This window comes from Lynx rufus, unplaced genomic scaffold (assembly GCF_022079265.1).
Source record: "Lynx rufus isolate CCGP_SWC_20201006 ecotype Redwood Valley unplaced genomic scaffold, mLynRuf1.p SCAF_18, whole genome shotgun sequence".
Lineage (NCBI taxonomy): Eukaryota > Metazoa > Chordata > Mammalia > Carnivora > Felidae > Lynx > Lynx rufus.
The window spans coordinates 22,793,255-22,810,733 of NW_025814832.1; the positions used below are offsets into that span (position 1 = coordinate 22,793,255).

The 17,479-nt window shown below is 56.6% G+C and overlaps 1 protein-coding gene across 1 annotated transcript in view; it reads right to left on the minus strand.

Moving 5' to 3' along the window:
• The window catches only part of ITGA3 (integrin subunit alpha 3), a 29,316-nt gene extending 27,984 nt beyond the window's left edge, over window positions 1-1,332 (minus strand). Inside the window, exon 1 of the mRNA XM_047081055.1 lies at window positions 895-1,332. Coding sequence (XP_046937011.1) covers window positions 895-1,100 — 206 coding nt within the window. The 5' untranslated portion in view covers window positions 1,101-1,332. The remainder of the gene's footprint in view (window positions 1-894) is intronic.
• Between the last annotated feature and the right edge of the window lie 16,147 nt (window positions 1,333-17,479).

Below are 17,479 nucleotides of genomic sequence, written 5' to 3' on the forward strand. Positions count from 1 at the left end.
GGATGGGGGGAGGAAACACAAACAGCTGGATGCAATCTCCTTCTCTCCTCTCCCCTGTGGCTAGCTGCTCCCCCTCCTTCTCCTTACAGCTGTTGGGGAAGGCGACCAGAAGAGAAAAACACTCTTTCCCTCTTCAAACCAAAACAAACACACTCAGGGTTGAAGATTCAACATGAATCTGTGGAATGCAGGGAAGATGTCTGGTGGGAGGGCGTCCCTGCTGGGGGTGGCTTGGGGAGCAGGAGACCAAGCAGGAGGTGGGACAGCTCCCTCGACTTCCCCATCCTCAAGGGGTCAGAGGGAGCTCCTGGACAGCTCCAAACGCCCACACTGGCCCATCACTTCACCCAGCAACTGCCCAGCAGCTGAGGAGGCCCTCCAGTCCGGCTCTGCAGAGGGAGGGTGTGGCTGGCATGGCCGGCCGACTAAAATGCGAGGTGTAAAGGCCTGGGAGGACTTAAATACATACGCCCACGGGTTCTTCCCAGGAACGGGGGAAGAGGGATCCACTAGGTGTTTATTTTCCCCAGGTCCCAGCCCTGGAGAGAAATACTCGGTTTACATGAGGTCCTCGGTTTACAGAATGGGAGGGTGCCCAGGAAACGGGGATCCCACTTCTAATCAAGAGAGGTGTGAAGAGCCCAGAGGCTGAGTTTAGGCAGGTTCTGGCCCGGTCAGCCCTTGCCAGCGATTACCGACCCCATCCCCTACCCAACCCCTCCACTTCCCGCCAGACCTTGGCAACAGAAGGGCTGCCCAGGTCCCCGCCCCCTTAATCCCGACTCCCTAGAGCCGGCGGCGGCCCCGCGGGCCTGGAAGCCCGGCTGCGCCTCGGCTAAGGATCCGCGCACCCTGCGCACACCCTCCCACCCCACCCCCGCCAGCCTCACTTACAGGTAGCGCTGCTGCCGCTCCGTCTGCCGATGGAGGGCGACCGAGTAGCCGAAGAGGCTGCCCGGGTTCCTGGCCTCCTTCACCACCAGGAATCGGGTGTCCAGGTTGAAGGCGGAGGCGACACGGCCCCCGGCGGCCACCATCAAGGCGAGCGCGCAGAGCATCGGGCGCGGGACGCAGGCGGCGCGGCGGGGGCCGGGGCCCATGGCTGCGAGCGGGGGCCGGGGCGACAGCGCGTGAGGGTGCGGAGCTGGGAGTGAGGACCTGTTCACCTGCTGCCCGCGCCACCGCAGAACAGTCGCGCGGGCCGCGTCGTTGAGCGCCGCAGCGCCGCGCTAAGTTTCTGGCCCCCGGCCCCGGTCAGTCTCAAGTCCTCTCAGGGTCTGCGCTCTCAGATTCCTCTCCGAGGTTCGCGGGTCGGTTCTCCCGCCTGCCCGGCCGCCGGGTCACCGCCCCCCCACCCCCCACCGCCCCGGGCACCCTGCCCCCAGCTGGTCCTGGCCGCGCCCCCTTGGCCGCACTGTGGCCCTCGATCCCGGCTCGGCGGCGGCTCTGGGCACGCAGACCGGTGGACCGCAAGGAAGACCGGAGGGAGGGGTTCCCTCCGCGCGCGCCCCGCCTCCCCACGCCCAAGCCCGCACCTCCCCACCTTGCGCGCCCAGCCGGGGCTCCGCTTTCCTTCCGGGGAAAGAGAAAAGGTCCCGGCTCCGCCACCGCCTCTTAAAGGGGCAGCATCGCCCCTCCCTCCTCATCCTCCCTCACCAGGCTCCGCCTTCAGCCCCAAACACCTGTCGGGAGCCCCCAAAGGCTTGGATTTCCCTTCCCCGCCCCATGCTTCTCCCAAGAAGCGTCACCCCCCACCCCCACCCCCACGCCCGAGCAAGATGGATTGGACGGGCGGGGCCGGGGGTGGGATTTGTCCGGCCGCTTTGCTCCGGTTGCTACTGCTGCTGGAAAGGCAGTTCCAGGCGCGGCCACCTCTGCGGGCCCGGCTGGAGAGCCCCGGCGTTGGCGTATCTGGGAACCGACGTCCGCGCGCCGCTGGCTGGAATGCGCCCGGCTCGCCTCCGCGGCGCTGTGAGTCCCCGAGAGGAGGCTGGCGGTCTCTGGGCGTTCTTCCTCGCACCCAGGCCCTTCGCTGTCCTTGTCGAGATTGATTTCTCTTGCCTACCCGCCCTCGCCCACCCTGATCCGGGCTGGGAGTGGTCCCTCAGCAAAGCCAGACGGATATTTAGCAGTGGTAATAACCAAGCATTGCTAGTTGTAGTAAGCCACAAGACAGCAGTTCCTCCAAAGGGCTGAGCCTTCTCGTCTCCCTTATAAGCTCGTCGGGGTGGAAATGAGTCCCTTCTCCTTAGAACGCACTGTGTGGCCAGGGAGCTGGGCCCAGACCGTACACGTATCTCATCCACTCCTGCCTTCAGGGCCCAGCCCAGCAGAATCCCAAAGGTCTCCTTCTCCTACTCGGGCTCAGACGGAGTGTTTGGAGACTGGGCGGGGACGGAGCCCCCATAGGTGCGTGATGGGTGGTGCCAGGTGGAGGTTGGTGGGCGGGGCCCAAAGGTCTCGTTATCCTCAGAAGAATCTAACCGAAAGGGAACTTCAAGAGGTCACTATCTACTTTCTTGAATCTGACTCAGATTTCTCATATTGAAGCACAAAGACCCACTTCCGCTGAACATTCTTTTCTCCAGGCTGAAGGAACGTTCTTATTTTGGCCCAGAAATTCAGGACTCCGCACTCGCTCTCTTGAAATTTGACTTAGAGGGCCTATCTCTGAGAGTTTATAATAGTAAGAAGAAAACTACTATGTAGCAAGTGCTCATGCAGCAGGAACTATGCTAAGTGCTTTACAAAGATTATTAAATTTTTTTTAACATTTATTTATTTTTGGGACAGAGAGAGACAGAGCATGAACGGGGGAGGGGCAGAGAGAGAGGGAGACACAGAATCGGAAGCGGGCTCCAGGCTCCCAGCTGTCAGCCCAGAGCCCGATGTGGGGCTCGAACTCACGAACCGTGAGATCGTGACCTGAGCTGAAGTCGGACGCTTAACCGACTGAGCCACCCAGGTGCCCCTACAAAGATTATTAGATTAAAGCTTCGCAACAATCTTCAAAGATTATCTGTTTAGGGGCGCCTGGGTGGCTCAGTCGGTTAGGCGGCCGACTTCGGCTCAGGTCACGATCTCACGATTCGTGAGTTCGAGCCCCGCGTCGGGCTCTGTGCTGACAGCTCAGAGCCTGGAGCCCGTTTCAGATTCTGTGTCTCCCTCTCTCTCTGCCCCTCCCCCGTTCATGCTCTGTCTCTCTCTGTCTCAAAAATAAATAAACGTTAAAAAAAAAAAAAGATTATCTGTTTTAATAAAGATGAGGCAACCGAGGCTCAGAGAGGTTAAGCAACTTGGTGAAGACCACACAGCTCGGATTTTAATCCTATATTATCTGGCCTCAGAGTCCTCCTTGACCACTTATGCTAATCATTAACATTTGTACAATACTTGGGGCAGCTCTAGGTTTGGGGGGGAGGGGGGGAGCCTGAAGCCTGTACAGTTTGGAGCCCTCTTTAAGGAGAGGAATAAAGAGCTGGGAGTACAAAATTAGATTCAGAGGCTGGAAAGGGACTTGCACGTTATAGTTTATGAATCATTTCACGTGCAGACTTTTATTTCACCCTCCTGGCCTCTCTGTGAGGTCAGGATTATCATCCTCACTTGACTTATGAGGGAGTCTGGATGTCCAAGGTCACACAGCTCATTTGAGTCGGAGCTAGGACCGGAAGCCCCTGACCACACCTATGTCTTTAAGAGACGAGTCCCAGGCAGATGTTGGTCAGACAGCCAGATGCATCTAAATGAAAGCAGCTGAAGTAACAGCATTCTCTGTGATGTTCTGCGAGACGACATCCATCCCTGTCTGCCCTTAGGACAGCATCTGTTCCCAGGCTGTGACTCCCAGAGCCACCCAGCCTCTCCCCGTAGTCTGCCTTCTAGTCTAGCGCCCATAGGGCCATCTAAGGTCAAGGAACAAGAAGCTGACCGGGATGGAAGTTGACCAGTTACCTTGTTCCCCTTTGGGCTGGCTGCTGGGTCCTCCACTGCATTCCTGGAGGAGGGGAGACGTCCAGGGCCAGGAGAGCAGGGGCCAGGGTGGCCGCTTGGTGTGGGCAGGGGTCCCACCTGACACAGCTTTGAGCGTCCTGTGATGACAGATGGGCTCTATGCCAGGCATTATCTCTTTGGCCATCCCAAACAGGAATGACCAGCATGTCCGATCCCAGGGCTGGGAGCAGGAAAGGGAGGAGGGATGGTGTTTCCACTCTAGGGGAGTATCCTGAGGGAATGTGGGAGCCAGAGCAGGGCGCCTGGGAGGGGGGGACTCCAGCTAAGGAATGTGGGGGAGTGTCAGATAGGTCTGGGGGAGACAGAGCAGGGATGGAGGGAGACGTGGACGCTGGAAGGGTCTCTGGGCTAGAGAGATGCAGAAAGGGAAACCGTAAGTTCATGACAAAGTTCTGAAGTCCTCTGGTTCCAGTGATGTGTCATCCACGGCTTCGTCTCATTCGTCAGTTGACTTTATCATGTCAGCTCTGCTCTGTGGAGAAGGGGCCCTAGTAGCTACAAAGGTAGACGGAGAAAAACAGAGACACATGCATAACATGCCTCAGGAGGACCCAGAGTCCATTTTTTAAACTTTTTTTAATGTTTATTTATTTTTGAGACAGAGAGAGAGAGCGAGCGAGCAGGGGAGGGGCAGAGAGAGAATGGGAGACAGAGGATCGGAAGTAGGCTCTGTACTGACAAGCAGTGAGCCCGAGGCAGGGCTCACACTCACAAACAGTGAGATCATGACCTGAGTCAAAGTGGGATGCTTAACCGACGGAGCCCCCCCAACCAGGCACCCCTCGGAGTCCTGTTTTTGATTGGCTGCTGACAGCTTGTAAGCACCCCCTCTCCCTCTTCCCCTTTGCCCCACACCTGGACAAGCTGACAATAAAACTGGGGGGCTGTGTTCCCTCCTTTGGCATCCATGGAGGATTCGAACTCCGTCAGGCCTTCTCTGCTCAAACGCTCACTTTGATCTCACTCCCCAACCACAAGAAGGCAATCTCCTTTCCTTGCTCTCCCTGGCTGGTTCAGACCTTGCTCCACACGCCAGCCCCGCTCTCCCCCAGAGACCTCAATTATGTAAATAACAAACCTTTTCATGCCCTCTTGGCGTGTGTGTGGCGTCATCAGTCTTGAGATCAAGCAAAACCTTGGGTGGGGTCCGTCTGCCTCTGGGGGAGCCTGGCAACAAGCCAACTCTGGGTTGTGCTGTAAAGGCAGGGAGGCTTCTTGGAGGAGGAGTATCTGGACAAGGGAGAAGGGAAGGACTAGCAAGACGGGGGCCTCAGGACAGAAGAGGGCAGAAGACCCGGGCCTGGTTTGGGGTAAAATTTCCTCAGTCGCAACAATGACAACGTCAAGATCCTATAAAGGCGCCTCGGTTTATTTAGCGCTTGCTGGGTTTGCGCTAGCCTTCCTCTGGGTGACCACCCCCGACCCCATCTCGCTCGCCCAGAGCCCCAGGCTTGCTCAGTCCTCACAGCAAGGTCAGCACGCAGATGGGGTGTGCACAGGCAGCTGGGGAGAGAGGTGGAGCAGAACTGGGGTGCCGTGTGTGTGTTGAGTGCAGGCTCTTTTCGGCCTTCTCACCTTGGGCAAGTTACTTTCCTCCTCCGAGCCTCGATTTCCCCATCTGTGCAACGAAAGGGCTGGAGGAGATCTCTCATTATTCCCTCGCCGGCATCCCGTGTGTCCTAAGGCTCCTAATATTTGTTGAACTAAGTGGATGAGATCTCTGCTATTGAATTAAGACTCAGGTCTCTATCTCTGATCTGAATTGGAAATGCAAATTACTGAGGAGGGAGGGAGGAGCCGTGAAGCATGAATGGGTTTATCAGATTTCCTTTCTCCTGTGACCTAGATACCGGCAGGCGCCTGGTCCCCGGCTCAGAATCTGTCAGCCTCAAACATTCATTGACAACCTACGATGGCCTGGCACAGAGCTGAGAACCTCCAGGGGTGTCAGAGACGAACCAGAACATCTTCCAGGGAGGCCTTCACCTTGGCCCCATATTCGAGCTTTCACCTTGACCCCACATTCAGAGAGCTCTCAAATGTAAACAGCCTAAGTCTGCACCACATTGTATTTTAGGGCTGGGGGGGGGGGTGGACGGGCAATGGGGGTGCCACGCAGTCACTCTTGAATCTTCCAGGCCTTACGGTGACTTCCAGTCTGGGCTTGCAGTGTGATTATAGAAACCCGACGCACAGGTTTGTTGGAAAACAGTGGAGCTGAGGCCCAGAAGTCGTTCACTACGAGATAGTTGTGCTGCACTGTGGATTACACTTGTATTCCCAGCACCCGTGACGGTCACTCACACGCGGTAGTGCGTCTTCAGCCACCGTGTGTCCAGCTGAATTCAGTTGGCCACATGCTCCGTACGGCCCTAAATCAGAGAACACAGTAGAGGTGAGTGAGAGGCCAGCTCGGTCTCGTAAATATTCTCTTGCTCCCGTCCCCTCCCCCACCCTGGGATCCTGTTGGGACAAATGTCTTGGCTCAGTGGGTTGAAAAGGAAAGTCAGAATTCTGAGGCATGAATTGCTGTGCCCACTGACTCACTTCCTCCTCCCCACCCACTGCAGACCCAGCCGGGCCCTGAGTAACACAGGTTGCAGCCTTCTCCCTGCCCGTGCCCCTCATCTGAGCACTCCACCCCCCAGCCCTCGCTGAGGACCTCACCCGTGAGTGGAAGGGCAGTGACGCCAGCTACCCCTGATCTGAAATGCGCTTGCAAGTTTTGGTGAGCTAGGGAGCAGGGGGTGGGGGTGGGGGACGGGAACAAATTCTGCTCTCAGGACCCCGAGCCTGATGTGCAAGGCAGAGCACCCCTCTGGAGTTTGACCTGGGAGGTACCAGAAATTCCCCTCCTCATAACGGGCGCTCTCCTTTCCTGCCAGGATCACAGAAATTCTCACCATGAGGCAACCTTCCTGTTGCCCTAAGGCCTTGTCTCCCGAACGTTCTTATTAAAAGGCAGGGAGCTCACCTGGCAGGGTAGCACGTGGGCTCCCTGGCAGGGATGGGGCAGGATGTTACAGCATCTCCCACAGAGCCCAGGGCCCTGGGTTATAAATGATTCAGGCAGCAGGAAGGTAGGGGGAGGGAGGGAAGAGGCCAGGGCTGGGACAGAGAATGATTTAATGGAGGAGGGTGGCAGGCAGGCCCCTGGCACTGTCCTTACTGGTTCCCAGTTAGCATGATGGGCAGTGAAGAAGGGATTTCACTTTCCTGCAAAACAGTGCCCCCGAGTCTTGGGCTTTTCCCTCTGGAGGTCCCTTCCCTGCCTTGTCCTGGGCTCCTCTGATGGGAAGAAGAGTTGTAAGGGCTTGGGGGACGTCACGGCCACTCCTCGGTGGCACAGCTGCTCTGGGCAGCACTCCTGACCGTGGCTCGGAGGCGGAGCGCGGGCACAGACCATCTGGACTGCCGAATGAGATGGAACTCAGGGGTACGGTGTGGGGGGGGGTGGGGGGAGACAACCAGATGCGCACGGGGACACGGGCCCAGCGAGGGGCCACGGGCGGGGCAGCCGGGCAGCAATCACAGAGGCTGCAAGGGACACGCTCAGGAAAGGCTTCGGCTTGCCGGCCTTGGAACTGAAGGCAACGGCTGGGTTCCCTCACCCCTGGGAGTGAGCCGAGAGCCTTTGCGGCTTCAAAAGACCGATCCGGGGCGGATGCAGGGATGGACCCGAGAAAGGACGAGGACCTGCCCTGCTGCAGAGATGTACATGGACGTGAGAGATACGTGGGTGAGCGCGGGGGCAGGAGCCGGTGGCGCGTCGGTGCAGGGGATGCGGGGAGAGGTCAGTAGCCAGTAGCTGGCGAGTCCGCGGGACCTCCGGGGCCTCCTAGGTGGAGGTGTGTTTGGCAATCTGCCAGAGGCCCCGGGACAGGGGTGGAGGAAGACAAGGCCAGAGTCCGGGAGGGCCCCCCAAAGTGGCGCGTGCCAAACCTTCCGGCAGAGGGAAGATCCTAGAGGCCTTTCCCCAGAAGCACTAGCCTCAGCTTGGATGTCAACCGGGCTCCTTGGGGTCAGGCTTGGCCCGCAGCAGACTCCCCTGAGATAGTTCCCAGGGTCTCTCACCACCTGCACCCTGGACTCCAGGCCTCAGCTCCGTCCTTTCTTCCCTCTGGCCCCCTTCTTGTTCTAACTCTCTTGGTTACCACCCCAGAGGCCCCCGCTTCATTCATTCCCTGCCTACCCTCTTCTCTGCCCCCACAGACACCCTTAGACGTCCGAACAATGCACAGCTATCCTTGCTGCCAGGGTGCCGGGCAGTGGAGCCCCTACCCCAACGCGCATCAGCCTCTGACTCACCTTTAGTCATCTCTGACCCTCATTTCTTTGCAAAGAGGTGACGGTCATGCCCAACTCTGGGAATAGTTGGGACATAACTGAGACCATACCTGAGGCGCACCTGGCATGGGACCACCCCCTGTGCCCTTCCCTTCTCTTCCCTTGGACAATCATTACCTGGCCCCAGGGCTTTACTACCCTGACCCTATTCAAAACTAACCTTAGACGACTCGCTGCTCAGCCCGGGGCTTGAGGTTCCTCCACGACCACCTGCTTCCCTTTGGTCCTTGCACCCCCCACTCCCATCCTTTCCCCCTGGCTCCAGCCTGTGGGGGAGGGAGATCATCCCCCAAATCCGGCTCGCCCCTTTCTCGAGACCTTTGCCCGGAGTGCCTGAAAGCGACATGCCAGCATCTTCCTGCCCATCGACAGCTCCCCTTCCATCAAGGCCAGTCGAGGCCCAGTCCCAGCTCCCCGGGCCTCAACGGATGTTTTCTGCTCTGGCACAGCCCTGTTTTTCCCTTGGATAGAGCGCTCGCCATATTGGGCCATATGTCGCCATTAAGCTCTCTGTGACTCAGTCTCTCTGTCTGCACTGGAGCTAATAACTGCACTCTAACCCTAGAGTCGTTGCGGAGAGTAGATAGGAACGTGCACAGGGCCCGCCGCAGAGTAAATAGGCCAATAAATGTTTTTTTTTTTTTTATTGAGATGGTGGGGGGGGGGGTGACGACAGGGCTCCCAACAGCCCTGACTCTCAGAGAAGGCAAGCCCAGGCCGCCCCCCTCTCTCTCCACCCTGCCCGTAGCTCCTACGACACTGCTCTGCTGGGAGTGGAGGTCAGTGATATGCCTCAGATTGAAGCTTCTCTGGCCCATCAAACAAATCGCAGTGCTCCTTTGTGGGTTCCCTTCGGCTCCATTCACTGCGGTGCGTGGACGTTTCTGTGCCTGGGAAATGGACCCCCAAGAGCTAGTGGAGTTATCAGCTCCTGGGGAACCCCCATCACAGAGGAGCCTGGCTGACCTTCCCCGGGGCTCAGAGTGGGACTCCAACACAGAGATGGGGACCGGTGGAGAGTGGGCATCCTGGAATTCTTCCTGGAGGAGGAAAATGGGGAGAGCTAGGCTGAGAAAAGGGGTGACAGGTTTCACGGGGAGTCTCATTGCGCCAAGCTCTTTATGTAGATTGCGAGCTTTATTTTTCAGGAGGAGCCTGTGAGGTCAGAAGGAAGAATCTGCTTCCAGAAGGAAGCAAAGGCCCGGACTGACAAAGCGACATGCCCAAGGTCACACCATTCCAGAGGGGAGCAGGATTCTAGTCCTGATCTGCTGGGCTCTGAGGGGAGGGCCAGGCCGAGGATGGTGGGAGAATTCCAGACTCTGGTCAGCTGCCCCTGCATTCAGGGAGGCTCTGGGTGGGGTGGAAACAGCCACCAGAAGCCAGGGGCACGCGGCAAACAAGGGTGCCAGGAAATGAACCGGACCCAGGGTCCTTCCTCCCGGCCCGCCCTGTGCCCCTGGCCAACTGCCACCTCCCTTTGAGGCTTCTCCCTGCAAGAGAACAGAGAAAGCTGGGCCGGAGCCCAGGGATGGCCCTACACGGGGGGAGGGGGGGGACCAGGAGGGTCTTGAAGCCCAGGAGGAGCCCTGCCAGGCCTAAGCGCCCCCTGTCCTGGGAAGAGAGATAGAAATCCCAGGGGTCTCATCCTGTTTGTCTCAGCTGGAGCTCAGACTGGGGCCTCGCACAGAGAAGGCGCTCAATAAATGTGTGTCGAAAGGAGGTACAGCAGGTGTGCCGTCCAAACTGCGAGGCTGGAGGTGAAGAGGCCGGGTCCGGACACGGTTTCTGCCCCCGACTCGTGACCCTGGACGAGTCTCAGAACGTCCCTATCCGTCAGATCAAGCTGTTATCCTGGAATGTGCACCATCGCTTGGGTCCCTTCCAGCTCTGACAATGCAGTTCTATTCATTCTTTTACTCACTCGCTAATTTGTTGTCTCAGCGAAATACATCGTAGAGTCCGAGAAATATACTTTGGTACTAATGAGGCAGTGGGCAGAGTGGCGGCAATCGGCAAAGCTTGTGGGGGGATAGTGACGGGTCCCCCTCTTGAGCAGGGACTCTGGGGTCAGATGGCCTGGGTTCAGATTCTCCCTCCATGACCTGCTCACTGAGTAACCCTGGGCAAGTTACTTACTCACGTTGAACTTGGACTTCCTCATCTGTAAGATGGAGATGATAGGGGGATATACTTCATAGGGTTATTGTAAAAATTAAATGGGATAATACAAATAAGTTGCTTAGGGAAATAGTACACAGCAGGCACCCAACAAGTCTTAGCTCTTCCCGTTCCTTAGAAGGCGAGCGAACTCCAGCAGACAAAGGGGGCTGCTGTGTGGGTGCAGGGGTAGGGGTGGGGGGAAGCATCAGAACAGCATGTGCTTAGATACAGAGGCGGGAAAATCCAGTACTGCCGAGGAGCACCAAGAGACCCGTCCAGACTAAGTGGGAAGGGGTAAGTTGGGCGCAGATGGTGAGCGGCTTTGGTCAGGCTAAGAAACTTGGATCTGATCCTGTAGGTTGGCATTTCCCAACTGCTGCTCCCCAGAATTCCATGAGCCGTTACTGGATGTTTTATAAATATTTCAGGGCACCCGGGTGGCTCAGTCAATTAAGCATCCGACTCCGGCTCAGGTCATGATCTCGTGGTACGCGAGTTCGAGCCCCGCAGTGGGCTCTGGGCTGACAGCCCAGAGCCTGGAACCTGCTTCGGATTCTGTGTCTCCCTCTCTCTCTCTGCCCCTCCTCCGCTCACATTCTCTCTCTCTCTCTCTCTCTCTCTCTCTCTCTCTCCCTCCCTCAAAAATAAATAAAATTTAAAAATTAAAAAATAGGGGCGACTGGGTGGCTCAGTCGGTTAGGCGTCCGACTTCAACTCAGGTCACGATCTCGCGGTCTGTGAGTTCGAGCCCCGCGTCGGGCTCTGGGCTGACAGCTCAGAGCCTGGAGCCTGCTTTCGATTCTGTGTCTCCCTCTCTCTCTGCCCCTCCCCCGTTCATGCTCTGTCTCTCTCTGTCTCAAAAATAAATAAACGTTAAAAAAATAAAAATTAAAAAAAATATATATATATAAATATTTAAGGGGTGGGGGATGGGGGAGAGGACAGGATGACTGGATGTCCACCTGCAAAAGAATAAAGCTGTACCCCTACTTCAGATCAGGTACAAAAATTAACTCAAAATGGATCAACGATCTAAATACAAGAGCTAAACCAAAAACTCTTAGGAGAAAGCAGAGGGGTAAATCTTCGTGATCTTGGATTTGGCAATGGATTCTCAGATGTGACCAAGGGAAGCAGCAAAAGAAAATATAGGCAAATATAGGCAAACCCATCGAGACCATGCCATGGTCTCGATGTTTAGGCCCGTCCCCCTCCCCACCACATCTGTATGTGACAGTGCTGATCTCCAAGGTGGAGGTGGGGCCTTTGAGGGGTGATTAGGTCGGGAGGTCAGAGCTTCCGGATTGGGATCAGTGCCCTTATAAAAAGAAGCTCCCCAGAGCCCCCCAGCCTCATGTGAGGATACAGGGAAAAGTCTGCAACCCGAAGAGCGTCCTCACCTGACTGTTGTTGTGCCGTGATCTTTGACTTCCAGCCTCCAGAATAAACGTCTGTTGTTTATAATCTACCCACTCTGTGGTATTTTGTCGCAGGAGCCCGAACGGACTAAGACACTGAACTTCATCACAATTTAAAACTTCTGTGCTTCAAAGGACCCCTTCACAAAAACAAAAAGATAACCCATAGAATGGAATAAAATATTTCTAAATCATAAATCTGATAAGGATTGGTTTCTAGAATATATAAAGAACTCTTACAACCCAATAAGAAAAAGGCAAGCTTAAAAATGGGCAAAGGATCGGGGCGCCTGGGTGGCGCAGTCGGTTAAGCGTCCGACTTCAGCCAGGTCACGATCTCGCGGTCTGGGAGTTCGAGTCCCCCCCGTTGGGCTCTGGGCTGATGGCTCAGAGCCTGGAGCCTGTTTCCGATTCTGTGTCTCCCTCTCTCTCTGCCCCTCCCCCGTTCATGCTCTGTCTCTCTCTGTCCCAAAAATAAATAAACGTTGAAAAAAAAATTTAAAAAAAATGGGCAAAGGATCGGGGCGCCTGGGTGGCTCATTGGTTAAGTGGCCAACTCTTGATTATGGCTCAAGTCATGATCTCAGTTTGTGAGTTCGAGCCTAGCATTGGGCTCCGTGCTGATGGTGCAGAGGCTGCTTGGGATTCTCTCTCTCTCCCTCTCTCTCTCTGTGCATGGATGTTCTCTCTCCCTCTTTCTCTCTCTCTCTCAAAATAAATGAATAAACTTAAAAAAAATTTTTAATGGGCAAAGGATCTGAATAGAAATTTTTCTAAACAAGACATACAGATGGCCAACAAGCCTATAAAAAGATGCTCAACATCACTAATCATTAGGGAAAAGCAAATCAAAACCACAGTGAGGGGCACCTGGGTGGCTCAGTCGTTTAAGCGTCTGACTTGGGCTCAGGCCATGATCTCACAGTTCATGAGATCGAGCCCCGTGTTGGGCTCTGCGCTGACAGCTCAGAGCCTGGAGACTGCTTCGGATTCTGTGTCTCCCTCTCTCTCTCTCTGTCCTCCCCCACTCGCATTCTGTCTGCCTCTCTCTCAAAAATAAATAGACACTTAAAAAAAAACCCACAAATGAGATATCACTTTATACTCCCGAGGATGGCTTGAACCAAAAAGTCAAATAAATAAGTGTCGGTGAAGGCGCAGAGAATTCGGAGCCCTTGGGCATGGCTGGTGGGAACGTTAAATGATGTGATTGCTTCAAAAAATAGTCTGGCATTTCCTCAAAGAGCTAAACATAGACTCACCATTTGACCCAGCAATTCCACTCCCTGGTATATACCCAGGAGAGATGAACACATATGTCTGCACAAAAGCTTGTACGCGACTGTTCGTGGCAGCATTATTCGTAACAGCCCCAAAGTAAAACTCACCCAAATGTCCGCCAACTGATGAACAAACAAAATGGATCACATCCACACAGGGGACTATTATTTGGCCACAAAAAGGAATGAAGCGTTGATACACGTTACAGTATGACTGAACCTTTATGATACACGAATTATATCTCAATAAATTGTAAAGAAAAAGGAAACACAGGCAGGGTGTGAATCTAACATCATATTCATTGGGGGAAATTCTGGGTCCGGGAGGGGATTGTTTATGTTTGTTTGTTGGTTTAGCTTTGGGAATTCTCTGAGCTAACACGCATTGATTGGCAAGCTTGGACCACGTTTGAGTGTTGTGGCATTTCCCAAAATGATGGCCATAGTTTAACCACAGAACCATTTCCAGAGGAACGTCTCTTTGCTTTTCCCAAAACGCTTTTCACAGAACACAATATGGCAAGTTTGGCCATAAGCAATGGGGAGCCATTGAAGGTTCAAGCAGGGGGGAGGGCCCGGCTAGAGCTGGGCTTAGAGGGAGAACAGGCTGCGGTGGGGGGGAGAAGGGAAGGAGGAAGGACAGCCTAGTGACCTGGGGCCAACGAAGTGGTTAAAACGCATCTGAATAGACCTTTCTGCAAAGAAGATACACAAAAGGCCAGATGAGCACTTAAGGAGATGTAGTCATCAGGGAAATGCAAATCAAACCCACAATGAGATACCACTTCGCACCCACTAAGTGTGCAGGCAGGGTGGCAGGGGTCTGAACGTGGCCTTCACTGTGGAAGGGGTGGGGAAAACCATCCTGCCTCACCTCTCTTTGGCTCCTGGAAGGGGTGCTTCCCTCCTCCCTGGGCTCCCCCACCCGAGCCCTAGGAATTCCCAGACCCTCCCTGACCCAGACAGGAGCTCCCCACCACCCTGGTGCTTCCGGATAGGATGTTAGGGACTGTCATTCATCCCAGCTGTGCTTACGTCCCTTTTCCTGGAAGGGGGATGGGCATCAGCCTGGCAAGGCTGGAGGGGGTCCGGGGAAGGCACCAGATCTAGAGACACACAGGAGCCTGGTGGGCGGAGAAAAATAGTGGGTAGGAGCAAGTTGACCTGATCAGAGCCAGGCTGGAGCGGTTGTCTGTGTGGCCTCAGAACACATTATTTCCCACAGAGCCTCCCTCCCCCAGGCCGTGAGAAGCACACCCAGAGCTCAGGGCCGAGAGAACTTGGAGAACTTGGCCTTTAAGTCTCAAAAGCCTCAGTCATAATGGTTCGTGTTTATTGTGTCCTTAGTCTCTAACCCGTGCTAAGTGCCCCGCCTGCATGATCTCATCTGATCCTTAAAGCAGTCCTATGAAGCAGGTAATATTATTACCTCCATTTTACAGATGAGGAAACTGAGCTCTAGAGCCCTGCGATGACTTGCCTGATATTACACAACGCGACAGTGGGCCAAGGCAGCCTCATGGAACGAGGTTAGATATCGAGCCATAGACACGGGAGCAAGGTTGGAAAAGTGCACGTGGTGGCCTTCTTCCCAGGCCTGGCTCCAGCGCTCCGGTCCCCCAGCCCAGCCCAGAGCAGCCCTGCATCCACGGCCTCTCCTGAGGTCCTAGGAGTTGGGACAGGGAGCACCCCTGAGACTCTTCGGCCATCCCCCTGCAGCAGGTAAATTCACAGCTGCCTGGTGTCGGAGTTGTCCAGAGATGTCCTTCAAAAGACAGAGGCCACGGGAGGGTGGAAAGGTCACAGGGAAGGTTGAGGGCTGTGCGTCCCCCTCCAGGCTCCCGCTCCCAGTGGGGCAGGGAAGGGGACCCCCCACGGAGTCTCAGGGCATCCTCCCAGCAGCACTCAGCCCTTCTAGCCAGGGTGACGGCCGGTAGACAGCTCTTCCAGAAAGAGACACGGTAGAGCAGGGCGAGGACCGAAGTTTATTCTCCAAAGGCCAGAACGGGACTCACTTCCATCCCAACACCAAGTCAAGGGCTCCCCGAAGGGCAGAAGCTAGATTTCAGAAAGAACACCCATCAGCAAAGGATTTTGGAGTCGAGAGAGTAAAGGCTTGGGGTTTCCGGGCTGGGCCAGACTCTGGTGAGCATAGAGGCGGGGGCGTGGCTGAAATGGTACCACCGTGGGTGACGAAGAAGATGGGGTTCCTGTCTGTGGCCAGACCCGCTCGAGGGCCTAGCAGATCCCTGATGCGGATCTGAGGCAGAGGGATGGACACCGTGGCCTCCCGCTCCCGTAAGCCTTCTGTGGCTGCAGGAAAAGAGTTGGCTGTGTGCGGAGGGGCGGGTACCGTTCACTCCCCAAATATTTACGGACAGTGTTCTTAGTGCTGGGCCCAGAGCCAAGGCTCTTGGGTCAGGCCCTGGCTGTGTCCATTACTCTTGTCTCCCTCGGGCAGGCAGACCCTGGACGCGGGGAGGGGAAGCCGGAGGAGGCAGGAGCCTGGCTCACCCTGCGTGGGGGATGGGACCCTGTAGAACAGTGAATATCGCCTCCTGATCCCTCCCACAGCTCACCCTCCGGCGGGGATCTGGCTGCATCCCAGAAGGCTCAGGCCTGCTCTCAGAGGAGAGGCTGGGAAACTGGGGGCAGGAAGGGGGCCTCTCGGGCTCCTAGGATGGGGGGTGGGAGCTGTCTCTTTGGTCTCTCTGGCTCCCATCATCCAGGCCCCCCCCCCAAGAGCGGGGGCTCCCCCAGGGCTAGGCTGGGTCAGATAAGCTGCTGCCTGCCTTACATCCTGGGCGGGAGGCAGCCCCAGGAGGCAGAGCTGACAGGAAAAAATAATCAAGGAGCCTGACAGGAGTGGGGGGGTGGGGGGGAGAGCCGACAAGCCCCCACCTCCTAGCCCCTAGCTACACACATACCCAGAACCACCCGCAGGCGTGGGGCGGCCCACGGAAAGTTAAGACGCGGGTTCTGGGCCGTGCGCAGGGACCAGGAGCTCTGCCCGCCCCCCCCCCCACCAAGGCCCCTGCCCAAGCTCCTTCCGGAGGCTTCTCCCTCGCCCCCTCCTCTGGCTTCATCACCCTACTTCCGCCCCCTTGTCCCGTCTCTGTCTCCCTCCGTGTCTCTGTCCTCTGAACCCTCATCTCTCCTGTCTGCACAGACAGGCTGGGACAGGAACCCAGGGGCCTCCCACTGAAAAAGGCTCGGTGGGAGGAGTGGGGCGAGGCCAGGAGGGGTCTCGGATTCTCCGAGGGAGTTGAAGACCCAGACCTTCGGCCTTCTCTGTCCCTGCCTGCCACCACCAACCCCCCCCCCCCCCCGCTCTGCCATGCCATGCCCGGGAGGTTTGGGGCTGCAGCACAGGAATAAACAGCGTGTCTCTCCCTCGTGGTGTGCGTTAAGTAGCTAAATCTGAACTTCAGCCAAGCCTCTCCTGACCAGGTAAACCCCTGCTCCCCTTTCCCACAAGGCCACGCTTTCCCCACAAACACCCCTGAAGACAGGGGGCGAGGCTTCCTACCTGCCCCCTGAGGAGCCCGCGTCTGCTCAGGTCAGTGCTGAGAGGGGCGTCAGCCTTCAGTCCTGACAGGCTCAGGTCCCGTGGGGGCCAGGACTCCCGTAAAGGACGGGCCCTCTGCCCCGCCACTGCCTCTCCTTCCCCAGTCCCCGGCTTCCCTGGCTGGGACCGGTCAGGGAAGTGGGCTGGTCATTCCACCCCTTTTGGGGGTTCCCGGCCAGGGCAGCCAGGGCAGGTTGGCCCTAGACTTGGGGTGTTCGGTGGGAAACGTGGCGGTCACAGGAAACCTGAGCACTCCTTCCCAGCTCTAAGGCCCCCTCTCCCCCCCCCCGACCCCCCACAGCAACATCTGGAAGGCCCACCAGCCTCTCCCAAGCTCCAGGGACGCCTCCCTCAGGAAGTCTTCCAGGAGCTGACCCTTCTCAGGCTGACTCACAAAGTGCTAGTGAGCGCCTCGCCTCCCCTGTGCGAAGCCCACACAGGACTCCTTGGGAGAGACCCAGAGGAGCCCCCACCCCTGCTGCTCAGTTGTCAGCCAGCTGCGTGGGGTACAGGCAGAGCAGGCACCCCGCTCTCGCTCGCTCGGGTTGGAGGGCTGGTGTGGTCTAGATTTGGGGAGGGTGGGGGGATAGGGATGAGACTAGGGAGAGCCTGATGAAGGCATCCAGGAAGGCTTGCTCTCTTCGGGGCTGCGCCCACCCCTGCCGCCCCCCTCACTCCCACACCGAACT